This window comes from Xenopus laevis, chromosome 7S (genome assembly GCF_017654675.1).
Source record: "Xenopus laevis strain J_2021 chromosome 7S, Xenopus_laevis_v10.1, whole genome shotgun sequence".
Taxonomy (NCBI): Eukaryota; Metazoa; Chordata; class Amphibia; order Anura; family Pipidae; genus Xenopus; species Xenopus laevis.
The window spans coordinates 90,902,208-90,923,897 of record NC_054384.1 but is presented as its reverse complement, the minus strand read 5'-3'; the positions used below and the strand labels follow the sequence as shown (position 1 = coordinate 90,923,897).

General features: G+C 39.1%; 2 protein-coding genes across 2 annotated transcripts; both read right to left on the bottom strand.

The window, feature by feature from the left end:
* Positions 1 to 1,540: 1,540 nt before the first annotated feature.
* Positions 1,541 to 9,409, bottom strand: LOC121393094 (uncharacterized protein ZSWIM9-like). The gene is made up of 5 exons (XM_041570640.1): positions 9,389 to 9,409; positions 9,172 to 9,303; positions 5,049 to 5,099; positions 3,813 to 4,054; positions 1,541 to 3,133 (listed from the first exon to the last, which is right to left on the bottom strand). The coding sequence occupies exons 1-5, from the start codon at positions 9,407 to 9,409 to the stop codon at positions 1,744 to 1,746; spliced, it is 1,836 nt and encodes a 611-aa protein (XP_041426574.1). The 3' UTR covers positions 1,541 to 1,743.
* Positions 9,410 to 9,620: 211 nt separating this feature from the next.
* On the bottom strand, positions 9,621 to 18,942 carry LOC108697724 (uncharacterized protein ZSWIM9). The gene is made up of 4 exons (XM_018228038.2): positions 18,428 to 18,942; positions 17,332 to 17,490; positions 14,800 to 15,038; positions 9,621 to 12,143 (listed from the first exon to the last, which is right to left on the bottom strand). Exons 2-4 carry the CDS (start codon positions 17,338 to 17,340, stop codon positions 10,805 to 10,807), a joined length of 1,587 nt encoding a protein of 528 aa, XP_018083527.1. The 5' UTR covers positions 17,341 to 17,490; positions 18,428 to 18,942; the 3' UTR covers positions 9,621 to 10,804.
* Positions 18,943 to 21,690: the final 2,748 nt, after the last annotated feature.

Here is a 21,690-nt window from a genome sequence, read left to right as displayed (position 1 = left end):
AAAACTTCGACTTCGATATTCGAAGTATTTTAATTCGATGGTCGAATTTTGAAGTATTTTTATCTTCGAAATTTGACCCTTGATAAATCTGCCCCTAAATCTCCAGAAAAGTTGCAAAATTCCACTTGCATATCAAAGCCCAATTTACAACGAAAAAAACCCAATACATAATTTTACAAGTTTCATGGGGGTTTTCCTACAAAAAAAAAACAAAAAGCCCTTGTTAAACTGAACAAGTACCAAATGCAATGAAATTCTGCTGGCACCTAAAGGGTTAAAGCAATAGCTCAATGTATCAGTATAACAGAAATGACATTTACTTTTATTAGGAAGTGAATGTTACAGTTAGACAGTAGAAATTATATATTATATATATACACAAATGTCGAAGAAAACGCACAGAAATGAATTATTAAATTTTTATTAAGCAGAATATTCACACCTTGGGATATACCCCCCATATTACTGTACATTAGATCTGCATACGAATCACACATCAGTAATGCATGTTCCTGGGTCTTTGAGGTTCTGTTAAGCACCATCCGTCTGTTGCTCTATTTAAATACACATAGCCAAGCTCTGTTCAAAAAATACAATACGCCTTTTAGGTTAGCCAGTAGAAGAAAAAAAGTATCGCGTTATAAATGCATTTTACTTAAAGGCACAGATTTGTCAGCTTTAAGGAAACATCACCGCTGAAAAATATATGAATTATATATGTATATATGTACTTTACCTTTGAAATAGGCCCTCAGACATACCCCAAGCTCACATTTCAGACTTGGTTTTTCTGCCCCCTGCCCCCCCCCCCTCATCAAACACAAAAGTAGAACACCTATGCAGTGCACATTTAAACTGTCTGGGTATTTGATATTTATGTACAAATGGAAATACAATCATGTCGATGATCATTGGGTGAAGAACAGATGAACTGGACACAGACAGTGAACTGAGAGTATCATCTTAAAATTGCAGGTACAGGTAGTGTAACAAAAACAACAATATAACATTGACCTTAGGTATCAACACAACTGAATGGGGCTATGTTTTTTTAAAGGAGAAGGAAACCCCCCGGGCGCAAAACCCCTCCCCCCGTGTTGCCCCACCCTCCCTCCTGGCTTACCTGTCCCCCTGGGCAAATGCCCCTAACTTGTTACTCACCCCTCTGCGCAGGTCCTGTCCACGGAGTTCACAGTCGCCATCTTCTCCCACGCGCGTCTTCTTCCTGCTTTGACCGGCATCTTCTGGCGCATGCGCAGTAGGAACAGTTACCGGTACGGATCTACTGCGCATGCGCCAAATGTCACGATGTGAAATCGGAAAGCTTCGTGACATTCGGTGCATGTGCAGTAGATCCGTACCGGTAACTGTTCCTACTGTGCATGCGCAGAAGACGCCGGTCAAAGCAGGAAGAAGACGCGTGTGGGAGAAGATGGCGACTGTGAACTCCGTGGACAGGACCTGCGCAGAGGGGTGAGTAACAAGTTAGGGGCATTTGCCCAGGGGAGAGGGGTTTTGCGCCCAGGGGGTTTCCTTCTCCTTTAAAGGGCTTTTACTTTCCCTCTAACCATATATTCTTTACAGAGGCTCTGATTTCAGGACATATGGGGTACACTGCACTTACAGTTACACCTAGCGACCAATCAGATCTTTGCTTGTATTTCCAATTTGCAATATAATGTACAAATTGCTGCTGTTGGCTACCCCGTTCATGCAATGTAGCATCTATGTTAGTAAGCGAGTCTATTTGACTACACTTGCTTTGTTAAAAGAATCTTTGTGTTTCTCAAGCAGTTTCAAATCAAAAAGTGCCTCTCCATTTCTGAAACGAGCTGCGAACAAATGTCTGCAAGGAAGCAAGCGAGAACTGTGAATGGTACAGCTGCAAGTCACTAGTTCCCTGTCCATGAAAAATTCATACACACCATCACTCAGCAAGAAACCATCAGAAGTGTCGTTAATATGGTAAGAACCATGCCTGGAAAATCCTAGCTCTTCTTCAATCAAACTAGCATTGCCAGGGCTGCATACAGAGTAGTAGCCAATGGCTACATCATCCTCATTTTGTTTTACGGTTTCCAGCACCATGAGACGTAGAATACAATCAGCCATCGAGGCATTGTCAGACACAGCAGCAGTAATCGCCTCTTTACGATAAGAGAGGAGCATGGTGGGGTCTAGGTGTGTGGTTTTATAACCACATATATCAACCCACAATTCACAGTTCTCATGCCACTCATGCAAAAAATACTCAATAAATTCACTTGTAAAATAAAGATCCATATCCTTTACAGCCTGGAAGTATTTCTCCAAGGAAGTAGAAGAAGCCATATCGCTGAGTAAGGGCTTTACCTTTTCTTCATCAGCGCCCATTTCCACAGCCTTGTTACAGAGCTTTTGCAGAACCTGCAGACGGATCAGCTGAGGCTGAGCGTTAGGAAAAATTTCCTTTACCACTTCCTTCTCGTTCATATCCAAACCAAGGATGACACATCGAACCTGAAACTTAATGTCTGGTATGGCCTGAACAAGTGAAACAAGGGCAAAGCGCAGGTTAGCAGTTCCTTTTTGGGTAATCACATAGGCACAATCCCTTGCTTTTGAGTTTGCACCTACACAGAAGAAACCGTAAAGTTCATATTCTTCGTTAAAACTCATAATTCTGTCAAAAAACAATATGACGGGAAAGCGCCGGCACAAGGACACCATGAAAGAAGTAACCATAAATACCGTCTTCACAATAACTTTGTCCTCCATGAACACCAGCTTTACTTTTGCACAGGAATCGCTTTGGAAAAGGTAATCTAGTGCACTCAGTGTGTCCATGACACCATGGCCTGGGCCTTTGCAATAAGATAAGAGTCGTTTAATAACCTGAGCACTAATAAACTGCTTTGAGATTTCATTAGTACTGCGTACCGGCAGACATGAATTAGCGAACAAGTGGCCCTTTTTAAAGTAGTATTTAAAGGCCACGGGGCATTGTTCATGGCAGTGAGTCAGTTTGCACTCTTTGATGACAAGGCTGTTCCTTTTGTGGCTTAGCTTTAAGAGGATATAGGCTCCACAACTCTGATTATGCTTTGGTCTCCAGTCTTCTGAGCCATTATCTTCTTTACTTACCTTGTATGGCCTAGGAGAAAGGTAAACCAGTTAAGAATTCGCAATGGGCAATTATGGTTTAGTCAACATGGTGCAAAATACTAGAAATTGTTCAAACCGTCCAACCAATCTGTGTATCTATATCCAGATTTAGCTCTTCAATCATCCTTGAGATTGTCATTTCTTAATAGCAGCGCCTACTAATGATCGTGACACAAACAATGTAAATAAATATTTTAGGGATGCACCGAATCCAGGATTCGGTTCGGGATTCGGCCTTTTTCAGCAGGATTCGGATTCGGCTGAATCCTTCTGCCAGGCCGAACCAAATCTAAATTTGCATATGAAAATAAGGGGTGGGGTGGGAAATTGGCACAAATTTGTCGCAAAACAAAAGTAAAAAATGTTTTCCCCTTCCCATCCCTAATTTGCATATGCAAATTAGAATTCGGTTCGGTATTCGGCCGATTCTTTCACAAAGGATTTGGGGGTTCGGCCGAATCCAAAATAGTGGATTTTGTGCATCCCTAAAATATTTTACTGGAGTTTCATGACCATATACAGGTCACGGAACTCCAAGGTAATTTGTAATATCCTCATATTATAAGGGGGGTACATTATTATTATGTTATTACAATAATCATCAAATCTAGCACCATTTAGTATATAATGTTATTAGTGTTTCAAGCCTTACTTTTAGGAGCACTTACCCAACGCCTTTCATTCCGTTGATGTTCCTGCAGCTGAGACGGACAGAATTATATTGCAGAGTTTCAACCATCTGAGGCTCAACTGGGTCGGAGCCAAATTTCGATTTACTTAAAAGTACAAACTTTTCAATAAAGAAAAGGCCATTTTTTTGTTCACACCAATCATCGAAAAAAATGCTGAAATCCTCCCAAGAGAAGAACTCCTTCCCAAGCAGGTCTGCTTCATCTGTGGAACGACCAGACTGAAGATGAAAAAAAAAAACGTCACTTTTCTTTTTTTTAGAGAAAGCTATAGATACGAAGTACTGATACAGTATATCCTCACAACCCATAACTCCAGTCTATTACTCAAGATTATTGTCCAACCTTAGAATCCAAGCATGCTTACCACAGGCAGTAGCCTCCTCTCTTTTTTTCTTTAAGAAATGTTGAATCGACTTTTACGCGAACAGACCTTGGTGGATTATGTCTTAAAATCCTGAGATTTACTTTTTTTGTTGAAATCCAAGAAGCTGTTCATGCAGGAGCAGACTCAACACTTTGGAAGGAGAAAAAGTGAGGAGGCTATTGCCGGTGGTAATGGTTCCGCCAACGTGTTTCAGCTAGCAATTTTCAGCCCCGTGTGGCCCTAGCCTAAGAAGCCCCGCTCCCAACAGCATGAAGACCCAGTTTTGTTTCCCCAACATCTTGATTAAAGGAGAAGGAAAGATACAGAAGCAGTTTATTGCCAATACATTAGCCACAATAGTACAAGCTATACTATAAGACTATATTTATTCTGCAGAATGCTATACCATACTTGAGTAAACAGCTCTTGAAGTATTCTCTGTTTGTTTAGGATAGTAACTGCCATATTGGCTTGGTGCAACATCACTTCCTGCCTGAGTCTCATAGCTCTGGGCTCAGATTACAGCAGGGAGGGGAGGAGGAGAGGAGCAAACTGAGCATGCTCAAGGCCGTGCCCTGGAGGTTTAAGCTAAAGGCAGAAAGTCTGATTCAGAAGCCCATGTGTACACAATAGAAGGAAAGAAATGTGGTGTTTCTTTTGACTGAGGACTCAGAGCAGCATTATTTTGAGGGTTTACTGGTGTATTTATATAGACCTTTCTAATAAAGCTTACTTAATTTTAGCCTTTCCTTCTCCTTTAAGAATCACTGCCGGTATTCAGAAAATGAAAAAGGTTGATAGCTAACACTGCTCATTCTAAATTTAGAAAAAAAAAAATTCCAACTTACCTTACATGTTTTGCTTTGAGTTTCTTGCCTTGACAAGCCGCAATTTCCTTTCTGAAAGGAAACACAAAGTACAGTAAAATGGTAGGAGTTACATTTATTCATTGTATCAGCTTAGCAGTAGATGCCTTTAAAGTCCCAGAATCACCTCCCCCCAGGGTTTGGGTGGAAGTTGCAGCTCAAAAACATCTAAAAAATGATGACAAACAAGTGTAATCCATCCCCCAAAGGCCCCACTGATGCTGGGTGCTCAGGACAAAAGCCTTCTTTGATCTATCCACAAACTGTACTATATATGCATGTTCAAAGTCCCAAACTGCATGGAGTATGCCTGATTATGGCATCAATACCACTGCTCTGTATAATCACAAAGCAGTTCTATGCATCCATAAGCCTTCAGCCAGTATGTGTAACTTTTACATTGTGCAGTACTTGAAACTGTATGGAGGCTGCAGATTGCTACTCGGTCTGCACATATGGTTTTATCACACAGAAGATTGACTTTTTACTACCTATTCCACCATTGAATTCCATGTTATTAAAGGGGTTGTTCACCTTTGAGTTAACTTTTAGTATGCTGTAGGGATATTAGGAATAAAAAGTAGCAATAACAATAAATGTGTAGCTTTAGAGAGGATTTGTTTTAGAGGGGGTCAGTGACCCCCTTTTGAAAGCTATAACGAGTCAGAAGAAAGCAAATAATTCATAAACTATAAAAAACCAATTGAAAAGTTGTTTAGAATTTGCCATTCTATAACATATTAAAAGTTAACCTGAAGATGAACCACCCTTTAAGCCTGGGGTAGTGTGTCACTTTTAGCACAGCTGAAGAAGGGAGCACTATGAAAATGTGAGGAACTAAAGCCTTTTTTAATCACTTTCAGGGGCTCAAAAGTAATTGGACCATTGACTCAAAGGCTATTTCATGGGCAGGTGTGGGCAATTCCTTCGTTATGTCCTGAAAAATGAAGCGCTGGAGTTAATTTGAGGGGAGGGGGTGCTTCTATGTGGATGATTTTGCTGTGAACAAACAACATGCAGTCAAAACTATATACGTAACTTTTATTATGTGGAATGGTTGTATAGCAGACCTTGCTCAAACAAGCTGAAGCATATCTATATATTTTATCATTGATAATTATATATACACACAAATTAGCTCCTTCTTTTGGATAATGCACACACAAAATTAAATTTCCTGAACTATAGGATATCCCTGAACACTGCAGATCTTTATAAAAAATATATCACGTAAAACATTCCATGTTTAAAACACTTTCATATAAATCCTTTACATTAAAATATATATTTTAATACAAGTATCCACAAACCAATGGCACACAAACATGCAAGGCAATACCAGCCAACGAATGGTAGGACCGGTGTCCATCCACAACATTTCTTCCTGCATTCTCTCCTATTAGGGGATCAGCAAGTGAGCAAGTAAAACTAGTCACTTATTAGTATATAAATTATCTGCTGAAACTTTCGTTTACCTTTTATTTAGGCTTATTAAAGGGGTTGTTAACATTTAGTATGATGAAGAGAGAGTGCTATACGGAGAGAATGTGCAATTGGTTTTAATTTTATATTATTTGTGGTTTTTAAGTTTAGCTTTTTATTCAGCAGCTCTCCAGACAATCTAGTTGCCAAATTCCCCTAGCAACCATGCATTGATTTGAATAAGAGACTGGGATATGAATAGGAGAGGCCTGAATAGAAAAAGGAGAAATATAAAGTAGCAATAACAATACATTTGTAGCCTTACAGAGCATTTACTTTTTAGATAGGGTCAGTGGCCCCCATTTGAAATCTGGAAACAATCAGAAGGCAAATAATTCAAAAACTATATCAAATAAATAATGAAGACCAATTAAAAAGTTGCTTTGAATTAGCCATTCTAAATAAGCGCAAACCTTTCTCATAATCAGAAGAGGAGAACATTGGATGCATAGCAGTTTATCTTTTTTTAAAGAAAACAAATACCATCTGTGTTCAGATCCTTCAAAGCTACCTTATCAAGTGGAAAAAAACTAAGAATCTTGCTACACCTTCTCATCTGAGGGGATATTATATATATATATATATATATATATAGATATATAGATATATAGATATATAGATATATAGATATAGATATATATTATATAATATATAATAATCAGGCTTGGTGTTGAATCTACAAAATTCAGTCCTACTGGAACATCATCTCTATGTTGTGCTTGCGCTAGGCCCAGTAGTTATTTCCACAGAGTTGTGTTCAGAATAGTAGTCTTAAAAAAAAAAAAAAACTCAAAAAGCTCAAAATCCTTGTTATAGCTTTTATTTTCCCACACGAAAATCTTGCTTTCATTAGTCCACAAAATGTTGCACCATTTCTCTATAGGCCATACAGGCCAACAATGAGGACTTTGCGGGGCTTCTTGCCGATAGCTTGGCTTCCCATAGGCGTCTTCTAATTGTAACAGTATCACAGGTAAGTTTAGTCCTTTTTTGATCTTCCTGGAGCAGATTATTAGTGGAGTATTTGCCATTTTGGATATTCTTCTATTCATTCGAAGGGTAGTTTTCCATTTTCTTCCACGTCTTTCAGGTTTTGGTTGCCATTTTAAAGTGTTTGAGATAATTTTAGCTCTCATTTTCTAAACTTCATTTTGTTTTCTCCTCTCCAATCAACTTTTTAATCAAAGTACACTCAACAATGTCTGGAATGACCCATTTTACCCAGATTTTCAGAGAGAAATGCACTATAACCAGCATGAGTGAACATCATGTAGGGCATAATATTGTAATTTTGAAGATTGTTCAACAGGTTTTCCAAAGTATTTGCTTTTAGTGTCACCTGTACTATTATGGAATAACTATTATAGAATAATCGATCCATACACATAAATGGCCACATATTTGTAACTGAATGTCTCACTACAATTAATATTGTAAAATTGTATATAGGGTGGCTCATATTCTTGTCTAGTTCACATAGTGCAAGCTTTAAGTCTGGTTTAAAAATATTGCCACAATAGAATCTATTCAAAATAGGCATGCACCAAATCAAGGACTCCTCTGAGTCTTTTTCTACAAAATTTGGCAGACTCCAAAAATGTGTGCATCAATTCTTTGCCACAGGACACCCGTTAGAGGACCAGGGAAAGGATTTTGTTTGGCATTCACCCAAATACTGAAAAATCGGTGCATCCCCAAAAAAGATTTTACGGTATGTAGATTTATAGCCTCTAGGTCTTTACTCCTAAAGCATAGAGAGATTTTATAGTGGAAACATAATGTGGTCTCAAAAAGGTCTCGGAGGTGTATATAAGTTATTAACACAGAATTTCACAGAGAAGATACCGACATTCCCATGGCATTTCCCTGTATAGAGTAGTCAATTTGTAACATACTACTGGAAGGCATATTTATCAAGCATCACATTTTGAATTCGCAAATTTACATTTATCATAGAAATAAAATCTGTGTGTGGAGTTCTCCTTTAAGAAATTGGCGCCTTATAGCTCAGCACAGCTTAAAGACATTGCGTGACATATTAAGTATGTATGTTATCCATATTATGAGGTCTCAAAAAACAAAAACCCTTTATATCTCCTAAGACACAACCACTCCTAATATACAAATAGCCAGTTAGCCGCTTAATTTTCCAATAGAACATTGAAAAGCTGGAAGGCACTAAGGCCTGAGGAGAGTATTTTCAAATCCTTATGGATTGACATTGTTGACAGTCCATAGATTAAAGGGTCTCCTAGGGTGCTTATCTACCACAGTAGCCTGTGAGATCCAGCCATTCACGAGGACAACCCTACTCTTATGAGCAGGCTTAAGAGTAGTCATTTGCTGTTGATTTCAGTGAAGCCCATTCAGCCTAGCTCAATTTTAACTTGTGTCCATAAGGACTTAAGCAGCCCAGATGTTTCCTTCTCAACCATGCTGATAAGGGTTTCAATTCATGCAAAGGGACTCAGGGACACAAAAGAAAAAGCACGAGAGCACTGCTTAAACAGCCTTTTAAACTTAAGTCTCCGTTCAGATTTAAAAAGTTCAATTTCCAAGGCTAAAGGGTTAAAGTCAGCAGTAGAAGTAAATTCCAGCCCCCTAGATAAAACACATAACTCACCGTCAAGTGAGGGATGGTGAAAAGTTTGATAACCACATCTCCATACTGCCATCCATGTTTACATCTTTTTGTGCTTTTAATTTTCAGATCCAGAGTCTTTTTGGTCTTTCTTGCTCTTAAATTTGTGCTTTGCTATTTCTGAACAGTCACTGGTGGTGCTTCTGACCCACTTTTAACATGTATTTATATAGCGCCAACATATTGCGTAGCACTGTACTTCTGCATGGTTCAGTCCCATGCTCGAAGTGGCATCCTCTGTCTGTGTTCCTCCATGCCCAACAACATGATTACTGGCATCACTTCCATTGCAACTCACAGTTAACACTCTTTTTTCTTTGTTGGTAAGTCAGGCGCATGCACTGCCTTTCAAGTAGTCCTCACATATGCGCTGGATTTATCAATTTATAACAATCTCAATAAATTTCCTATTATCAGTTTCCAACGTTAGATTTGACTTTACATTTAAGAATAGATAGCTATCTTTTTTTTGACTCAGAGTCTTTATTTCTCAACACACCAGAGTTTGCATAAGTTGGTTACAGATCCTAAACCCTTTTGTTATTAACTATGCGGTACTCTGCCAGCGTTAACACAGTAAAGATTACTCTATTTAAATAGGACCATAGTTCAGAATGTTTGGTTTTTAGCAATTTAATCACTGGAGAATACAGCTATTGGGGTTGAGTCAACCAAATGCTCAACCTCATCTGTTATAGTGTAAGTTTTATGGCCGTAGGGACTGTGGGGCTGGCTATAAGCAACTTGAAACACACAAGAACAGAAGTAACCTACACACCACCAATATAATATAGCAACAAAATGGCTGGCTGCTTAATGGAATCCACTGCTGGAGACAATAGATTATGTGTATAATGGGACTTAGTGTGAGCTCAGTATATAAAACATTTCCAAAAAAAACTTTGGTAATCTCTTTTCAAGACATCACCCACAATTTGTTTGTCTGGGGAAGGTGTTTTATACACCAAAATTGCACATACAAATAAAAAAAGGTTATTGCATTAGCCTTGTGTACTTCAGTGCTTGTTTTACAACTTATATTACACCCAGTAGCAGCTACCATTATGCATCTATTATTTCGTTGCTATACATTTATTAGCGGGCAGGCAAAATCTTAAGATAAGTTGCACACAGAAGGCAAACATTGGCATAAACAAGGCCAAAATGTGGCTGTAAAGGTTGCTGCTATTGCATATCCCTCAAAGGTCCCTAATAAGGCAGGAAAGTCCCAAAATGTAGTGCTTACTACAAATGGGGTATGGTTTTGATTGGGTCATGTCTGTGCATAACCAGGGTGAAAGTGGTTTATAGACGAAAGTGCCCCACTTTTTTTTTTTTGCAGCTGAATCTGGAGTGGTAAAAACACATTTACTTGAGTTATTCATTTCACTGCAACATCTGGCAATCTGACAGATGAGTCCAAGTTTTGCAACAGATGTCTGGAGAAACATAACTGCCTGAATGTGTAATGCCGACTGTAAAAGAATATAGCTGTTTTTGATGGTTTTGTTTGGAGCCACTAGTTCTAGTGAAAGCAATTACATACTTCCTACTTTATGGCATCAGTTTGGGGAAGGCTCATTCCTTTTTTTTCTGCAGAAACCAAGCAATTTGCTTAATTAGCTTTCATCTTTTGTATTAATATTTTTTCCAGCACAGTTTCTCCATTCCAAAGGCGTGCAGCAAATATATGTCGGCATGGTAATTTACTTGATTCAAAAACGAAACAACTGCACTGGAACTGGTGTCTGTTCACTATAAAATCACATGCCCTGTCATTCACTAAAAAGCCTTCAGCAGTTTCAGAGATACTATAAAACCCTTTTATTGCGAAGGAAAATTCTTCTTGTATCAACTTTAAAAAATCTGGGTGGCAGAGCTTGTTATAGAAGTCAGTGGTCATATTTTCATCAAGTGTAGAGGTCAGGACTTTGAAACTCTGAAGATTTAGGAGACTATTTATGCTAGAAGTAAGAGAAGGAGTTGGGCAAATTGACTCCAAAGACTGCACATGCTTTTTGATGTGGTAATCAAATCTAATACGTGGATCTAGCTGCCCCAAACCAGATACCCAGCTCTCTTTGTGCAAGTGCCAGTCATTAAGGAAATAATCTAAAAAAGAAGACGAGGCTGTTGCTTTCAGCAATCTGAGATTACGCTTATACTTTTCATCAGTGCTTGAATAAACCAGATTACAAATGATCTTTTTCATTTCAACCTGCACGGAGCGCTTCTCCTCTTTAATCCTGCTCTGTAGAACTTTAAGGGCATGGCCGTGGCTCATTAATACAGTTGCACTGGGAAGAAGAGTCTCAACTAAATCTATCTCATCCAAACCGGCATGTAGTACGACTGTTTTGATTAAGTATTTAACAAACTCTGGAATGCTTTGCATTATCGACACTACCATGAATCTGACTGGAGTCTCACTTTTCTTCAGAGTGATGAAATATCCGCATGTTCGTCCAATTTGGTTGGCATCTTCACATATGGCAGTGTACAAGTAAAAGTCGTCATTAATGGACATGGTTTGATCGATGTAGAGGACCGATGGGAAACGCTGTAATAAATTGTTCATTGCAGATGTCATTAGATATATCCCTTCTACCTCAGCGATATCTGGGTGAAATAACAGCTTGATCTTGACCTTGGGATCTTTACAAAAAATAAGATTCAGTTCATCCAGGAGATCTTTTAAGGAGGTTTCCTCATCACAGCTTTGATACACTAGTTCATTCAAGTCGTTTAGCCTTAGAAACTGTTTGGAAATATTGTTAGTCATTTCCAAGAACTGGAAAGGTTTTGCTTTTAGCATGAAACGTGGAAATAAACTTTCAAATTCCTCTACCGCTATTGTATGGTTGTGATCCAGTTCAGAGTGTGTGACTATCAGGCGATCATGTTGTGGTCCAGCTTGAACTATGATACTGGCTTGGCAGGGAGTAGGCAGCTCTCTGTAAAAAGAAAACACAAAAATAAAACAGACCATTTTAACCAGAGTGGAATTGTTCTCTACCATATATTGATTTATTCAAATATGCTGCACCAAATAAATGAATGCTGCACTGATTAACATGTTTACTATTCCAAACACCAACATCAGGTCACAGTAATGATCAAATCTATAATTATTGTGGAAAATAGAACATGTGAGGATGTTTCATGTACCCCGCATAGAACCCCCTCCCTCCTCCCCCCAGCCTAGCTGCTACCCCGGGCAAATGCCCCTAACTTTTTACTTCCCCCTCAGTGCAGATTCAGGAATCGGAGTTCATGGTAGCCATCTTCCGGCGCTTTAGTAATCTCCGTCCATTTCGGCGCATGCACAGTTGTTGCAAACCGGGAAATTGCTCCCAACTGCGCATGTGCCACTCCGCCGGTCTCATTCTCAGATTACCGAAGACCTGGGAGATTGCAGCCGTGAACGCTGATCCCTGAACCTAGTTCACCTTTAAATTAACTTTCAGCATGATGTAGCAGGTGATATTCTGAGACAATTTGCAACTGGCCTTCATTTTGTATGGTTGTTTAGTTTTTAGTTAATTTTGCTTTTTGTTCAGTATGTGGTATTGGTAGGAAAGATTTTCAAATGTGTATTAAGGGATAAGACACTTATCTGCATTGCAAATAAATACTGTGAGTTTGTGCCAGCATGGTTTTATGCGTAATAGATCTTGCCAGACAAATTCAATTGCATTTTATGAGAAGGAGCATAGAAACATCGACTATGGTATGGCAGTGGATTTGATCTACTTAGACTTCGCTAAAGCATTTGATACAGTACCACACAGAAGGTTACTGGTAATTTTGCAGAACTATATGTTAAATGCAGGATTGCTGCCACTTTGCAGAGCGATTTGACTAAATTGGAAAGCTAAGCAGTTGTTGAGTGCCAAGTTATGCACTTTGGTAGAAATAATATAAATGTGGGTTATACATAGAATGGCAGTGTGATGGCGGGTTTCCTTGGTTGAGGATATGGGTATTTTTGTAGATATAAATTTGTCTAATTCAAGGCAGTGTAATTTTGTGGCTACTAAAGCTAATACAGTTCGGTCTTGCATAAAAAAAGGCATTAACTCAGGAGATGAAGACCTAATTTTGCTTCTTTATAAGTCACTGGTAAGGACTCACACCTGGAGTATGCAGGGCAGTTTTGGGCTCCAGACCTTAAGAGGGATATAAATGAGCTGGAGAGAGTGCAACTAAACTGCTTAAGGGGATGAAAGATGTACGTTATGAGGGTACACTGTCAGGGTTGGGTTTGTTTTCTATGGTTAAAAAAAAAAATGCTTGTGAAGGGATAGGATTATTCTTTACAAGTACATTAGAGGGCATTAGACAGATAGCAGGGGGGGGGCTTTAGACTAGCTGAAAAGAACTTTAATTTGAAGCAGTGTAGTTGGTTCTTCACAGTGAGGACAGTGAAGTTGTGATTATGTTAATGCAAGCGTGGCTTGGAAGATTTCTAAGACAAGCATAAAAGCATTTGCTATGGGGATGCTAAAATCTATAGTTAGTATAGATATTGCAATATACAGTTTATTTGAATATATGGAGGGGTCAGTGTGAGTACCGGTCTGGCCGGTAAAAATGATGGCTGATCCCAATGTTATTAATAGGGAAAAAAGATAAAATATATAGGAAGGCAGGCTGGTGCTGGTGTGCGTGCGTGCGTGTCCCAACTTAAGTATGTAACTATAGAGTAACAAAAACAAATTATTATTGTTTGAAAGCTGAAAAGTGGCAGAAGCGGAAGGCAACTAATTCAAAAACTATGAACAACAAATAGTGAAGACTAATTGTAAGGACTAATTGCATAGCTAGGAATAGGACATTATATAACATTCCTTAAGGTCTGCTTAGATTTTTGTGAGAAAACACAACATTTTGGGGCCCATTTACTTAGCTCGAGTGAAGAATTAGAAGAAAAAATACTTTGAACTTCGAATGGTCAAATATGGCTACTTCGACTTCGAATAGAACAATTCAAACTAAAAATCGTTTGACTATTCGACCATTCGATAGTCGAAGTACTGTCTCTTTAAAAAAACTTCGACCCCCTAGTTCGCCACCTAAAACCTACCGAGGCCAATGTTAGGAAGCCTATGGGGACCTTCCCCATAGGCATCCTAACAATTTTCTGATCGAAGGAAAATCCTTCGATCGATGGTAGGAATAGCACTAAATCCTTCGACTTTCGAAGTTGAAGGATTTCAATTCGGCAGTCGAATATCGAGGGTTGAGTAACCCTCGATATTCGAGTCTATGTAAATCTGCCCCAGTGTATTAATTCTGACCTGAGCAGTCAAGAGCAATCCAGTCACAATAAATCATGAGCTGTACTCACGGGACTGTTTATTTTCTACAAATGTTAGATTTTGCCAAAAACCACCAACACTGTTCTGATGGCAGAAAAGAGCCAGATTATTCATATAATCTACCTGGATTTTTTTTTAGTTTCAATCATAGCATAGCATTCTTTTTTTCATATGTGTGTAACCATAAACTGCTTCCCTGTTGTCTGTAATGGCATGGTAGAAATGGGGAAAAAAAACCACCTGGTGTAAAGATTGCATTTTAAGTTATTGTTAATACAGCCATACTTACCCACTGGAGCTCCGCAATGAATGCTGGTTAACTACGGAATACTTGCACACCAGCTGTATGAAGCTGTATTTTATTGCTTTCATATTCTCACTAGAAGTGGAGTCTGTTCTGGACAATATCTTGTAGCATTTGATCTTAAACAGATACTTGTTTTTTTTACACCATCGGTCAAACACATTTCGGAACTCTGCCCAGCTTAAAAATTCCTTTCTTCCTAAATTATCAATACCTACAGGTTTCTGGAAAAAAAAAATACAGAATGCATAAACGCAATCCTTCCGCCGTTTCATCTGCGAATTTAAAGCCCAAGAAGTGCCAACGAAAACAAGTTGCCCTTTTCTGAAAAGCTGTGTTTTTACAAAAAACTGCAATCATTTACATCTGTACAACACTTTACAAATTACATTTTGCCCTATGGAAACTTTTATTGACGGACAACTCAAGTGAACATTATCAGCTGAAATTCACTGTTAAAAATTTGGGCTACAGGCTGAACATATATATAGTGCGAAATCTTTGAAGTAAAAGTGAACATACATTGAAAGAATTGCTCTTTGGTGAAGTTGCCAGACAAGAAGATCTTTCCACCGACATGCCCACCCTGAGTGGGTAATATCAGACTGATCAGATCACAACGATGTTGATACAGGGAGTCAAGGTGAGGACTGCATTCGATATTTTGTAACCCGCCTGATCAAAATCTGGCAGATTACCAGAGAAATCAGTTGGGTCGGATATCATCAAAGGGCCGCATACAACTGTAGATAAATTGTCAACTCGGTCTGTAGGGGCTGAATTGTTCGTTAAGTAACCTTAAAGCTGGCCATATGTGGACTGATAAAACTCTGCTTCAGTCACTCCAGCTCATTAGCATTTAAGGCCTATGTATGGTGCCCATCCATTCATTATTTGGAAAAAATCTGGCCCACCTTGTGCAAAGATCTGTCCATTTGGCAAACTTGCCAAACAAGTGGATCTCTCCATATATGGTCATCTAAAGCCCTAAATTATATATTCCCGTGCAGTTGGGATACTGCTGAAATGTTCAAGACAACTATTATCCTGCAGTAAACAGTATACATGAGCACAAACATTTGACGAAATAAAGCACTGGTATGTAATAAATAAGCAAAAAAAAAAGTTTCTGATGCTAAATAAAACATATTTATTCAAATATTGTTAGCTATAAGCAACGACTTGGTAAAATATTTACAGCATTTTGAGATCCCCTATAAATAGGACATAAGCAAACTTGCTTAAAATGTGATCAACAAGCAGAGCCTCGAAGCTGTGCCAAGGGTCCAAGAGTTATGACGAGGTAGGTGATTTCTCTATGCTCTGACATGACAGCTCAGTCACTTCTGCTTTAATGTCACATGCTGGACCGCTGGGTGCTAGAGAGCTGGACTTGTATATTAAGGAATCGAAAATATAGGAATAAAACAAATTATACAATAAGGAATTAACAGAAATATGAATTATGCTGGTTACTTCCCTGTCCACTCTGTAAAATGCAGGAAGCCCTTATTAAGCCTTCTTTTAAGCTCCACATCCAGGACAAAGAATATCTTAATCGATTTTAGCGGATAGCGATATTGTTGATATACGAATGTGTATACGGAAAAAGCATAACTGCAGAAGACCATACCCACAGCTAGATATTCATTTAATGGCTCAACTAAGGTAACATGGTGCATGCTTATACAATAAGTTATATTCTTTTTCTGCATTTACAGTACAATTACTTTCATGTTTCTATATTTATAGTATATTTATGTGGCTTGGCAGAATTCAATAGTATTTGTTCATGTTCAACCTTCTGCCCAAGAAAATTCTAGTCTCATGTAGGTAATCCAGAGGGTGACAAATCAGAAAAAAAAAATAAGTTGGATAACGGCAGAAAATCTGGCGGTCAAACAGTGTAAAACGAAACATACCTTGCTAAATTTGCCATTTATTTTACAGAGTTTTTTTTTTTTTACAACATTCTTTTATTGAATTTCATTTACTCAGCATAATAAATAGGCTCCTAAAAGTGTTAGGACATGGGCACATGGAGCAGTAGGTTCTGCTTCTCTCAACCTGTGTATTATTGCAGGCCGAGAGAAGCAGATCTGCTTCCTGCCCCATCTAAATCGATATGAATTAGATCTGCCTTGTGCACTGCAGTAGAGAGAGGGTCATAGAGAGAGGGGCAGGAGAGAGAGAGAGAGAGAGAGAGAGAGAGAGAGAGAGAGAGAGAGAGAGAGAGATATGCCAAGCCACTAATTAACTTGCCTTAGAAACAATCTAAATACTTATAACCTTGTCTATTTTAATATGTGTCCTTTGCACCCAAGCATTGCACATTTCATTTGTTTATATGATTGGATAGAGACAATTATCCATAACTTAGGCAACTAACCACCAATAGAGAAACTAAGCTACATTGGTTGGGAATGTGAGAGCCGTTATGAGTCGTGTGACCCACAACCTTGTTTACCTATGTCTATAACATAATGTCCCTGCAGAGAATTCACAATTAAACCATACCTGCTCCATTGTGAAAACTCTGGTATTTTTTCCCACTCTTCAGAACGCCGTCTATTCCTCAGTGATGTAAAGGGCCAGAGATGATCAGCTGCTCCAGAATGGTCAATGCACCAAGGACAAGTTGGGGATATCACCAGTTATTGGTGTCACACTATTGACCTATGCAGCAGAAAATAAAGCACACAAACAAACTGAGAAAACACTAGGGGGGAAAAAACATAATATAGGGTCACAAAGGGTAAACAAGGCTGCAAATTCATCTGCAAAAATCGGCGCACACATACAGGAACAGCTGTCAGCTCAGAGTTTGCTAGCCCATATTCTAAAATCTTTCTAAAGCAGAGGACAGTAGGCAGAAGATTGGCCTCTATATACAGTGATTTTCACAAGCAGTGGATCTTGGGCTCCAAGTGAATTAGACAAGGTCTACTGGGCAAAAGTCACGTCCACCTCACTAGTCGTTAACCCCTCTCCAAACCACAGGCTAATTGTCTCCTTCAGTGTCACCTCCTCAACCCCTTACGCCCCCCCCATCTCAACCCACAGGTTCCTAGTCTTCCCCAGTGGCTCCTCCTCAACCCACAGGCCCTAAACAAACCCCCAGTGCCCCCATCTCAACCCATTGGCTGGTATTCTGCCTCATGCCCCAAACTTACTGGCCATGAGACCCCCTTAGGGAGCCACCACCATTCAGCGGCCTCTTGTCTCTCAGAACCTGCCCCTCCAGGCCATGAAACCCCACCTCAACTTACAGTGTCCCAGTCTCCCCCTATTTGATTAATCAGTGAGGAAGAAATGCAGTCACTCAATCCCACCCCAAATCACAGTAGGAGCAGTCGAAGTCCCACATATTCACAAGGATGAATTTAGCATCCTATTCACGGCCCCAAATCTCGTACTGCGGCCATTCCTGGCGTCACGTGGGCAACGTGCACTTCCCATGAACCCTAGCGGTGCTGTTCTGATTCCCCCATTTCCACATCTTTACTGCTCCTGTCACCCCCAGTCATAGGTTATGTACCTTTCTTAGCCCTCCCCCTGTGCTGACTCTTTGTCACGCCTTACCGGCTTGTTATTCCCGGCTATCAGCACTTACCTTCAACTGTACTGTACCAGCCAGCAAACGCGCCGCTGGGGTCTTCGCTGCGGGCCGGGCAGCGCCTGAAAACGTTCAGCCAACACAATAAAGGCTCGCCAGCCCCAGCTCAGCCTGTGCCCATCCCCCATATACACAGCTTCATCCCAGCTAATTTCACGGCCTTAAAGCAGAAGGGAAGAGGCTCTGTTGTCCGCAGACAGGAACGCCCCCAATCTCTGGATACGAGAGCCGGGCCCCAAACTTCTCGCGGGAAAGCTGCTGCAATAGCGGTTCTGCTCCAGGCCCTTCCTATTACTTTTCCCTTCGGATTGGGGCCCTGGGCTCCTCGTCTCTAACGTTAGTCCTGCCGCCCATGTCTCCTAGTGAGGCCTAGTCACACACAGTGTTACAATACTAGTGATGGGCCGTGTATAAATGACAGGAATGTTCTGTGATAAGATTCTGGGAACTTTACGTATGAAGGTGATGGTGTCTATATTCACTTCCGGTTCCGGGGTTGTGCTTGCGGCTTATGACTGGATTTGCAATACCCTGGCGTTCCAAGTAAACAAAGATATAAAGGGGTATATTGATCAAGGAGTGAAGTGAGAGATCACCACAGTCCAAATTCCGCCACTTTCCATTCATTTCTATGGGATTTTTAAAAGAGTATTTATCAATGGGTGAAAGTTCCTCCTTTGATAAATACGCCTTTCTAAATCCTATAGAAATGGGATTATTTACTTATAATACACAAAAGCCATGAATATCTTGTAAATTATATCCTTATAAACGGTGAGTAGTGATGTCATCAGTTATAAACGGTGAGTAGTGATGTCATTTCTGTCACATGACTCACTAAAATTTGTGTATTATAATAAATAAAGTACCCCCAGTTGTAAAATATGAGGATATTATAAGTTACCTCGGAGTTCCATGACCTGTATAAAAACACGAGGCCGAAGGTCATGAAACTCCTCGGTAACTTATAATATCCTTATATTTTACAAGAGGGGGTACTTTATTCACTATATATTTATATAATTATTTACATTATCATATTTATATTATCATAATTATAGAAAATCCCTATGCAACAGGTGGCCACTACTCTTCCTGGTTGAGTCATAGGAGGCTGTGGTCTTGGCTTGCGATACCTACAGACTGTTTGGATCCAGTTCCAGCCTATGGACTTCATTTTGTCTGCCACCTGCCCTGACCTATTGCCTGTCTTATGAACCTGCCAAGACCACTTGCTAAGTGTACGGATTGTACTCTGCATGCTTTTCATAATTCTGATTATTTATCATAATTATAATTTATGAAATCATTCTGCTTTATGCCGTATATTGTTTCTGGTATTCATCAAGCCACAAATGTATTCTCAAGGTTACACAGCACATTGATTATTTCTAGCTTGTCATTCACTTGTGCTTCACCGTGCCAGCATGGCCAGAAAAGCAGCTGTACGAAGATCAGGGAGTTTTTGTGGCTCTCACTAGAACTGCAACACAGACATGATAGTGGATTGTGGTATTTTACATAGAAATACTGAAATAAATGTTGGTCTTTTAAAATACAAAATACATTACTAGCTATATATATATTTATATATTTAATCATATTTTACCAGCAATAAAATAAATAGGCCCCTAATCATTCTAACCATGGAGTCTGCCATAAACAGACAGGCATTGCCCCTAACCAGAATGGCCTTTATATATTAAATTTGAAACTGTTTGGGAGCATATGCTTCCCTGTTCCCTGGGTCAGACAGCCCTTGTGATCAGAATCATTTCAGCAAGGCATTCATTTATTCTTCATTTTTATTGCATATTTTTTACAATTTGTACAAATACTTTTGTTAGCCATACAAAAGCAGAGAAAGTGTACAGCCACATTCAGGGCATCATTTGGCACTGTACATAGTTTACAATCACTTAGCATATTTTTTTCTATTATAAACATTTATACTCAGTGTCGTGAACTCAGTACTAAACTCCATTCCTTGCTGCAATTAGAGAAGATCATACAGTACATCCAGAAATCTAGCACTCTAATAAAGTACAAAAGCAAGGGCTGCACAGAGCTGAGAAGGTGGTGGACAAAATGCCTTCATTCCATAAAGAGAAAAGCATCACCACACACAGGTTTTCATTGCAAAATACTATTTATCAGCACATTTCTATCCTTACAGCACCTCCATTAGGACAAACAGAGGATTACATTTTTAGCTAAATATGGTGCACCCAACAAAATGGTGACACTTGATTAAGAGACAAAAATTTGTTGAGAGTTTATTTAATTCCCAATTGGCGTGTATTGCAAATTTTCACATTTATCTAAGAAAAAAAAACTGAGGAAGATTTGTTGTATTATAGTTTTAGAAAATAGTCTGGTATCTGAAGCCAAGAGAGAGTGAATTAGCAATTAAGGGAATCTTTAAGGTGAACAAAAATACAATCCCGCTGTTCTAGATATTCCTAGAAATACAGAAATCGGACTTATACAATGTTTTCATGTATATGAAACCTGAAGTAAGTCGGCTCTGACTAAATGTTCGTTTATACAGTGAGGCTTGTACCCAGACAGTATGAAACTTACAGCTATAAATCAGCATATTTTATTTGGCTGTAATCTAATATACAGGTACGGGACCTATTATATAGATGCTAGGTCCTATAATTTTCCTAATAATACCTTAAAAGGGCAGAGAGGGAAATTTTGTCACAAAACAAATAAGTAAAAAATGCATATGCAAATTACGATTTGGTTTGTGAAACAATACCTCTGTGTCTCGTGGGAGACATTAGGTGTGATTTTAAGTAAAGCAGAAGGCTAATAAACGAGACTATATCAATTGCTATATGTTCAGAATGGTTTAATACACATACATTGTTTAGTAACAAAAGGATCAGATTTTAAAAATGGGGTTATGCTGAAGTGGCAGAAAAGTTCTACCTAGCCACTTTGATAATGTTCATCCCAGAAGGAGTAGTCGTGTAGCATTTGTAGTCTTTCCTAATTACTAAAAAACTGTAGTGGAAGGAAGAAAATAAATCACAATCATAAAAAAATTAAACCTCTGAAAAACAAAGCAGAACTAATGCTGAGGAAGATCAGCTAGCTGGGTGTTGTGGTCTGTGCCACCTAGGACTCTGCTATTCAGTATGAATTATATGAATTATACTGTATATACATTTCTGGCCCCTTAACCTAAATATGCTCCAGCCATTGCATGTTGTCAAAGCTTTTCAACGCCGCTTGAAGAACACCATTGG